At 45.8% G+C, this 9,802-nt stretch overlaps 1 protein-coding gene across 1 annotated transcript; it reads right to left on the bottom strand.

Annotated features, from left to right (window-relative positions):
• Positions 1-5,143: 5,143 nt before the first annotated feature.
• On the bottom strand, positions 5,144-6,655 carry LOC124656332 (scarecrow-like protein 3). Its single transcript, XM_047195096.1, has one exon. It carries the CDS (start codon positions 6,653-6,655, stop codon positions 5,144-5,146), a length of 1,512 nt encoding a protein of 503 aa, XP_047051052.1.
• Between the last annotated feature and the right edge of the window lie 3,147 nt (positions 6,656-9,802).

The raw sequence follows: 9,802 nt of genomic DNA, 5'->3' as shown, positions 1-9,802 counted from the left end.
AGCAGCTCCTTCGCGAGTCCCGCAGATCCTTCCACCTGCTCCCGCTCGCCGGATTGATGGTTTTATTGCTCATATGGCCCTTGGGGGCCTCCGGCTGACTCCGCATATGATCCCATGCTCGAGCCCTCTTGGTACACCAAGCTCAAGATCAAGGTAAAGAAGACCTTCGCCTCCAGCTGGATATTCAGGAGCGTATGTATGACGCCTATGTGGCAGAGAAGAAAGCCCGACGCCGTCGAAGAGCATCATGACAAAGCTTGGTGTGGAAGTGTCTCCTCCGGGATCCGAAGAGAATATCCTTCCGAAGCCTCGGTGGATTTCTCGCTCATAGCCAGTGGTCTGATGGCGAGGATGGACCCTCCTATGATGTCGACTCCGATGTTGCCGGGGACTTCCTTGATGCCTAGGGACGATAGCATCGCTCTTCAACCTTTTTGGCATCTTGATGTCAAAGGGGGAGAAGAGTTCTATTAGGTTCGGGATTTGCATGGGAAGTCACAAGCTTGCGTTTTTCTTTGACTCTTTATGCTTGTGACTTATGGTTATCTATTGTTGAGAACTACTTATCTTGTTTTATGAACCTTATTTATGTGTGTGAGACATAGGGGCTATCTATTTATGTATGAGACATTATCTATCTATCTATCTATGATAAAGACTAAGTGAGCTTCATGTGGTATGATCTCTAAACTCAACACTTGTCTTTACTCACATATGCTTGTCTTTGCTCAAATGCAAGTGATGAATTTTTTTGCCTACTATGTATATTTGCACTTGTTGGTAAATCGTAGTTTCTTGAGTATTTTGTTCCTAGATTATGTGTCTCTTACTCAAATGATAATTCTTTTGGATGCACATGTCTAGGGGGAGCTTATTACATCGTCTTATAATTTTATTGCTCTTATACTCATTTCATATGCAAATCTTATGTTGTCATCAAGAAACCAAAAAGGGGGAGATTGAAAGGACATATATCTTTTATTTGTGGTTTTGGTGTTGATGACAATAATTTTATATGATCATTTTGTTATATAAGATTTGTTTGGTGTAGCGTTGATAGGTATGCCCAAAAGTTGAAGAGTTTTTGAAGATATGCCATGCTATCCTTGAGAGATTCTTTTGAGAAGAAAGAATAGAAGAGCAAAGAAGAAAAGAGAAAGAATAGAAGAGCAAAGAAGAAAAGAAAAGAAGAAGCAAGGAGAAGGAGGGGTGGTCGGCGGCGGTGGTGCGGGCGGTACTCACCGGCCACGCTGCGGCCGGAGCCTCGGGCTTGGTACCGCCCGCGGTACCGGAAGGTGCCGTGTGGCTCAGGTACATTTGCCGAGGAGGTTGGAGCCCCGGCGGTACCTTGGCCGGTACCCCGGCCGGAGGCTCCGGCCTCCCTCCCGGCCCGCGCCCCTCTCGGCCACGTGCCTTCCTCCGGTTGGCCGTGCCCCTTGCCTAGGAGCGGTAGTACCGGCCCAACCTGGCCGGTACTACCGGCCACCTCTCTCCAACGGCAGGATCGGCAGATCTTCACCACCAACTATAAATAATCTTCTTCTCCATTTGGCTTGGTTGCTCACTCCTTCACCAAAAAGCAAGACACCATTGTTGAGCCACCAAGAACACCAAATTCATCGGATCTCCTCCCTCAACCACCCAAATCCCTTGTGCTTTGGAGAATCGAAGGAGAAGACCCCGATCTACATCTTCACCGAAGCAATTTGCATTTCCCCTCATTTTGTTGAGGGCCCCCTTGCTAGTGTTCCTCTTTGGATCCCTAGTTTATTTGTGTTGATGTATTGTTGTTGATTGTTGTGTTGTAACAGCATTTGGGAGCCTCCAATTCGGTTGTGGATGTGTGCCCCAAGAACCTTGTAAAGGCCCGGTTTCCGCCTCGAGGAAATCCCTTAGTGGAAGTGGGCTAGGCCTTCGTGGCGTTGCTCACCGGAGATCCGAGTGAAGCCTTCGTGGCTCGTTGGTTTGGCTTTCGTAGCAACCACACTCCTCCAAACGTAGACGTACCTTCTTGCAAAGGAAGGGAACTACGGGAATCATCTCCGTGTGACCGCGTGCTCCACTCTCGGTTACCTCTATCCTATTCTATCTTTTATATTGTGTAGCTATCTTGCTTATTTGCTTATCTTGTCATATAGGTAAATTCACTTAGTTGCATATCTAGAGAATTTACCTTTGTGTCAAGCCTAATTTGAAAAAGAACTAAAAATTGGTTAGCACCTATTCACCCCCCCCCTCTAGGTGCGGCATACGATCCTTTCAACAAGGCAGAGATACAAATCCAATACAGAAACCATGGACATGCCAAGATGAGCCAAGCCAGTGGCATAGCCAAGTAAATCTAGTATGAATTCAATCCACTGAAAGCCTACCCAAAACCACCTAGCATCACTAGCCTAGTAAAACAATTAGAAAGTATAGACATTAAATGTCTGTATTATTTTCAACATCAAAAGCTACTGGAAATCTTGAGTTTATGTGTGAGGTTATAACTTGGTTTATTTTCTTGAATTACTTTCTAGTGATAGTCAATTGATGAAAAATCTTGAGTTTGAATGTAATGCATGGTACCAAGGTTTTATTAAAATCACAAGCTTAAGCATAAGCTTGAGTTGAAATTATGGTATAGGGTTTCAAGTGTGTTTGGTCAATATGCTGAGTTGACTAGGGTTGCTCTTCCTCACAGTGAGATGACAATTTCTTCAAAATATTCCTAGGTTTGACATAGGTGCTTGGCTAGACAAAGTGTTGTTTTCATTCAATTGTTTTCTCTACTTAAGATATCAAGAGTAGCCAGGGTTGGTTATTAATAGTTTCCCTATGATTTCATGTGATGAATGATATTTCCTTGTCACATTAGGATTTAGCTTATACTTATATCTCTCCAAAGCACGATCATGCATTATACATGATCAAGTAGTTCTCAATAACATCCACTTCAAGTTCTTAGGGTTTTTGATAATTCCAATTGTGATGACCAAAGTATTGTCTTCCTAGGGTATTACTAGTGAAATATGGTTCCCACCTCCAAGATCAAGTACTGACTTGAACAACTTGGATATAACACTTCTCTTGGACTCCATTGGATAGACATAGCTAAGACTAGTATCAATGACTTCACTTACCAGAGAATGACTTGAATAATAACCTAGGGTTTTACCCAAGGGATGATGATATAATCATCTGGATATGAATAGTTCTCTCCCATCTCTGGGGTTTGATATTGAAGATGGATTTGGCTAGACAAGATTGGAAGTCAAGGTTTTATGAAGAACTTGGGTGAATGTATTTGACACGGGTTCAAGATTAGAGTTGAAGATATACCATGAGGATAATGGTAAGAAGATTGATTTATAAGATAGGACAAGGAAAAGATAAGTCATGAATAGTTTCTCATTTCTTTATGATTAATTGCTTTATAGTTGAATTGGTATTCATATGTTGTAGCATGGAATAGCATATTCTGATCCTTTAGAATATCTGATATTTACTCCTTATTTAATGTGTTGTTATAATAATTCTAATCACATTTGATCTAATTTTTAGTTCAAATCACCTCTACCCCAAAACAAGGTTTTTTTAGAAAATCTCACATTGAATTTTATAGCGGTTGACTTGATGAGCTACTTAAATTCCATCAACTCAAGTGAAACCTCGGTCGTGGTGATAAATATTGTTTAAAAGCACGAAAATTCCCCAGATTTTCTATGCATGAATGCAATGCACACATTTGTGTCCTCTCTTTTGTAAGCTCAAATCTTGGAATGTTACACACATAAGATAAAATAATCGTGTGAATTATACCAGCTACACTTTATCTTTTGGGGATCGAGGTACACTCTCTGTCGCAGTCTTCATCTTCAAAGTAAACTTTTGAGCGTCTTGCGTGTTCTAATATGTTGAAGTGCAGTCCTACTACCACTCCTATTGACTCGATAGAGCGGCAGCAATATCTCATAGTGGCACGATCAGATGTCATTTGCTGTTAATGAGGTGTGTCAATACCATCACAAGCCTCACATTACTCATTGGTTGGTTGTCAAGGGCATTCTCAGATATGTGGGCTTCGCTATTAACAGTAGTCTTCACTTTCGATCTTCCTCTTCGACAATGATGTCTAGTTCTCAGATCCTGACTGGCAAACAGTACGGATGATCAACGATTAATGGAGGGGTATGCTAGAAAAATACTACAAAAGAGCGTCCTCCCCAGAATGGCGCCCGCCGTGCTTCCGTGCACAACAAGTGGCGCAACTAGAAGCCCCCCCCCCCACTCATTTTCCTACGCGCCACATGTCGGTTGTGGAGTGCACCGCTAGTTGGTTTCCCTTTTTCCTAGATTCGTTTACGAAAAAAGAAATATCTTTTAAACCATGAGTTTAAATCGTAATCCATTTAAATGAATGTTTTCGTCATATCGAGATCTTCAACTAGATCCCAGGTTGATATGTTTTGATGAACTCTTTTTTCACTGCCTTTCGTGGTAAGATTGCACTGTCTTATATTCTGCAGTGCACGGTAGCAGTTCATGGCCCGTGCACTGCCATCTAGTTCTGTGTTGAACTGCTTTCGATCACAGTACACAAGCTGTGCACCACCTTCTCTTTCACGGTGCATGGAGTCGTGTGCATATCTGATCTTCTGAGATCCGGTCGACGTTCGTATTCGCTGGTGTGGTTTCATGACAGTCTCTTTCAATCTACGGTTATCATCATCGAGGATGGTTGCTGCTCTGACCTTTTGGGGCCTTAGCACGAAGATTTCATATATGTCTACTACAACAAACTCTACTCTCACAAGGTTTTCCCGGCTCTGACATGGAGGGGTGAGGACAGCGGCGCGCCTTCCGGCTCGTGCTAGTGTATGTAGTCATCGTTAGGTGGTCTAAGTGCGCATTCGTAATTTTCATTATTTTTAAGCTATTTGTACTACACCATTGATGATTATAATAGATAGGTGAAATTTTTGCAAAAAGAACTGTTCTTCAGCAAAGTAGAATTAAGCTGTTCACTTCAATCCAATCCACACTTGCACAGTCAATCTAGCATATACCTCAATTAGAACACACATTGACACATACGGCACGAGATACGCTGCAAACAGAGCAGCGCCCGAGTCGATCGACAGTCACGGCTCACACGCTCTCATCTGGACCTTGCGCCGCCGGCGTGGTGATACCCTGCACCGGCCGGCCTCCATGCCGAGACGGCGTAGAGCGGCTTCTTGTGCCAGCAGAAGAAGAAGCAATGGCCCTCGGCGTCGTGTCTCACCTCGTACGACCCGCCCCGCCCGCAGCTCTGCAGTAGCTTCCTTGCCTCCATCATGCCGCTGTAGCTCAGCCCCACCCGCTCCATTCCGGCCGCCTCCATCCTGCCGGCCCACTGCCGCGCTCGCTCGTGCCTCTCCTTCCGCTCTCCGCCCTCGTACGCCACGATGCTCCTGATCTCCTCGCCGAGCACCGCCCGCTCCACTCGTGCCCGCTCCTCCGCGGCGCTTCCCCGGTGCGCCGCCGCCGCCGCACACTCCAGGCAGTCAAACAGCGACCCGTAGTAGTTGAGCGCCTCGTCGAACCTCTCGTGGAACAACGCGCCGTTGTGGTTCGCCTCTTGCTCCGTCACCACCATGATCTTGGGACACAGCGCCTTCACCGCGGACAGGAACGATCCCAGCTTCGGCCTTGCCTGCCCCGCCGGGGAGAACATGGGTGACTGGGGCGAGAGCCCGGACGCGTCCGGGCTCAGCTGCAACCGCGTGTTTAAATCCCTCTCCAGGTGCTCCTCGGAGCTACTCGGGCTGGACCGCGCGATGATCTGGAGCGGGGTAAGGCCGCCCGCGCCGCAGTACCTCCTGCCGCCGTCGGCGTCTTCTGCTGCGAGAAGGCGGTGCAGCTGCAGCGCGACGCTCACGGCGAGCGCCTCGCCGGACCTTACCCGGAGGTTGTGCCGCAGCGCGTCGAAGTCCATGTCCTCGAGCCTCGCCTCCACGGCGTCGAACTGGAACGGGATGTCGAACGCCTCGGCCTCCCTGGCCAGCACCGCGGACATGCCGGCAAGGAACTCCTTGCTCTCGTGGACGGCGGTGATGCGGAGGTGCGGCGTGCCCTCGCTCCGGCCGCGGAACGCGTGGAACAGCGCGATCCACTGCGCCGCGTTGGCGGCCGGGCCGGAGAGGTCGACGATGTGCACGAACCGCTCGCCCTCCATCGCCTCCAGGATGGCGTGGTTGGTGGTCAGGTACGCGAGCTTCAGGAACGGGAGCATGTCGAACATGCTGCGGCGCGCGGCCGGGACGAGGTGCGTGTCGGCGGAGGCCGACGCCGACAGGAGCGCCCGCGACAGGCCCGGCACGAGGTTCAGTAGCTTCCGGGCTAGCGCGTCGGCGAAGACGGCGGCGAGGCGCTGCAGCGTGTGCGGCGCGTCTAGCGACGCGAGCTGCATGATGTGCTCCAGGCAGAGGTTGGCGCGATCGAACGCCCCCGCCGCCACCTCGGAGGCGCACTGGTAAAGCAGGCTGATGAGCCGCACGCTACACTGGTCCGAGCTCAGCTCCTGCACCCACGTCCCGGTGGCAGGATACGGCGTCGGCGAGTACAGCGTGGACGCCGGCGACGACGTCGCCGACGACAGCACGTCCTCCTGCAGCTGCTGCTGGAACATGTTGCTGTGCTCCTCTCCTCCGATCACCAACAAACAGGTGGGTGCTTCCACTCCCTGCAGAGCATATATCGCGCTAAGTAATCAAGGTTATCGAGTGAAGACATTGGCATTGTTCCATCTCGTCGTCCTCTTCGAAAGCACCAAGAATGGCGAGGCCTGGAGTTCATACCTTCCAATGTGGTGACCTTGTCTCTTGTAGCCAACCTGTGTCAGCGTCCTTTAATCTATCTCTTGGGCCTTCTCCAAGGCTGGACGCATCTGCGGCATGCGCGATGCCACCCTTGTCCGCATCTCGGTGGAGTAACTGAGAAGATTGAGATTATTCTCTTGGAACTCATCCCCGGCGTTTGGATCGCAAGGTACAGGACAAGCTTGTGATCAAACCATTCTGTTTCAGGATACGTGCGCGGACACAACGAAACAAACAGGACGACTGTTTTCGATAGCGTCTGTTTGTTTCAGTTTTATTATTGGTCATAAAAAGCGTCATTCCAGATATCCCCTCGATACAGAGGAGAAGGATCTAATAATGCTTCCTTCCTTTAGATTTTGTCTTAATTTGCGGAAAAAACACAAGATTGCAATGTGTCTTTCCCCTTTATCATTTGTTCTTTTATGCCCTGCAATGCTGACTTTTGTTGTCCAGACAGCAATGGACATGGGAGAAGATTACAACAAGGAATGCTTTTGTTGTTACTGAAATTAACTTTTTGTGGATACTGAATGTTAACTGTCATGACAATTTGATAATGTAGAAATTCATATATTTCTCTAAAATATTGGTCAAACTTATAAGATGCTAACTTTTAACTAAAGATAGATGCCCTATTTTGTTTTAGAAGAGAGTATAAAAATCAGACATCTTTTATGCAAGGTAGGAATATCTTTTATGTGGTTGCCGTCTTACATGCCGTTCATGAGATGCAAAACGGTGCATTTTATATCATAATCATATTTGCATCATTAGATAGAATTCTAGTTTCTTTATCTTGGGAAAGTTTATATCCTTTGATGTTCCTTAAATTTATAACTAGAGAAGTTTCTGATCATTCCCCGCTAGTGCTAGACTTTGGTTTAAATTAACAGAGAATAGATAAACCTTTTTAATTGAAACTTTGCTGGTTTCCTAGAGATGATCCTGTGGAAGTTGTAAGTAAAGTATGCCAGTATGGTATGGTTCTTTCCCAGGAAGAAATGGTGCTACTAAATGGCCGAATAGATCTAGAAAACTTAGAAAAACTCACACATGAAGGGTGTGATTTTAAAAGGATAGCTGTAATGAGTGTTCTTGTAAAAGCTACTGGAATATGCTCTTTTGTATTGCAATTGATGTCAGGTTACTGTGCTCGTCTGTAGCTCTGTCTTGCTAGAACTTAATCTGAACCTCGGCAACTTTATTTAACTCAGTTTGTAGCTGTAAAATATTTCTTTCTCCTTTTCCTAGAGAGATGGTTCTGTTCTCAAAGAGCTGGGAAAGGGAGAAGGCAGCAGGGCAATATAGCCATTGGATGCATGTTGGATAGTTTGATTAAGGGGAAATGATCAAGTTATATTACAGTAGCAACTGTACCTGATCGGTCTGAAACAGGATGGTTTGGCAGGCACGGAGGCTTGCAACAGCAATGTGTGAAGCGGACTTGGGGTGGTCGGCTCTGGCAACGTTGCTGCTGACTGCTTATCTATGGTCTATCAATGCATTCAGAAATAAAATTGTTGGGGCATCAATATAGTCTTTTTATTAATCTTTGTGGTCTCGAATGTGCTGTTCAACTGTTACTTTGACATTGCAGATGCACTGTGGTTGTGTTGTTTTTAGAAATGCCTGGTGGAAAATATTGAACATAAAAAATCAAGGAGCACATCCAAGAAGGTATATATGGTAGGGAATTAGTTTGTCTTGACGCTTCTACTAATGCATATATTTAGGTGCTCTATAATATTATCGTCGCATTCTAATCTAAGAGGCCAGAACAATATTTATTGTTAGGTAAGATCTCTAATGCTAGAGAATTACTGCTAAAACTCCGCCAATTTAAACATAAAAAATTGCACCCATTGCGCACAATTGCTAAGGTTGGTCACACTTCTAGTGTATCAGTCCATCACAATGTGACTGCAAATAATTAACTATTGCAGATGTACCAACTGAGGCTGAGCTTAGTTCGAAGATATTGACGATTTTCTGACACTAATTCCCAGCTACACACAAAAAAAATAAAGGAGGCGGTGTTAAGCTAGACAAAAAAACAATATGTGTGTTTACATCCAATAACTCAGAATTCGTTATAGTGATTAAATGTTACACCGTGAAAATCTAATGCATAGCCACTGGAAATACATACAACGCTTGCAGACAAATGGATATAAGAGGAGCTATCACACATGAAAACTTGGCTATATTAAAAAAATTGAGTAAATAACAAAGTACATAGAAACCTGAGTGTGTTAACATGAATATAAGAGCATTGCATACCCAACTTTCAGAAGAAGAAACACTTCAGCTCTTATTTGCCAGGAAAATGGCTGATCACACTATGGTTCTATCGACCAACAACTTATCTCCTCATGATGTAACTAATTTTTGAGATAACTACCTGGTGAAAAGTCATGTTAGTCAATCCGTGAATGTCTAAAAGCCAGGGTAAATTTAAAATATTTTACCTTGCCTTGTCATGTTATCAAAACACAAATGAACCTTACTGGAGAAAAAAATGGTCGGTCTTGACAGTTCTGACATGTATATTATCATACGTTCAGAAAATAAGTTTGGCACAATCAAGACCGAATTTCATAATTTATCTGCATTCGGTACCACCATATGTAATGCCCCAATGGCCCCAAGAGCTAGTGTGATAACCAAAAAGAAATACCAGACGCCAACCCTATAAGTGCCAATATGACGACTTGGCACAATTTAACCGGGACACACATTGCTCACATATTTTGTATCGCTATCCTCTTGGGGGCCTTCATGGAGCCTTCGACCTCCTCCGCTCCCGGGGCATAGTTTTTCGGGTGAAAGCCTAGGTCGTGGCAGGGCCGGACGACGGCGTCGATCCACGTCGCTTCTCTCTTGGGGGCGTCGTCTTGAAGACTTTGTTCCCCAACGTGCTTTCCTGAGGCTGGACTCGTACGGCATCGCGGCGG

The sequence above is a fragment of the Lolium rigidum genome, chromosome 5 (genome assembly GCF_022539505.1).
Source record: "Lolium rigidum isolate FL_2022 chromosome 5, APGP_CSIRO_Lrig_0.1, whole genome shotgun sequence".
Taxonomy (NCBI): domain Eukaryota; kingdom Viridiplantae; phylum Streptophyta; class Magnoliopsida; order Poales; family Poaceae; genus Lolium; species Lolium rigidum.
This window is presented reverse-complemented; position numbering and strand designations above follow the sequence as displayed.

What these genes read in the sequence shown, in the direction of transcription:
- LOC124656332 (XM_047195096.1), bottom strand. Translation starts at nt 6,655, where the DNA reads ATGTTCCAGCAGCAGCTGCAGGAGGACGTGCTGTCGTCGGCGACGTCG.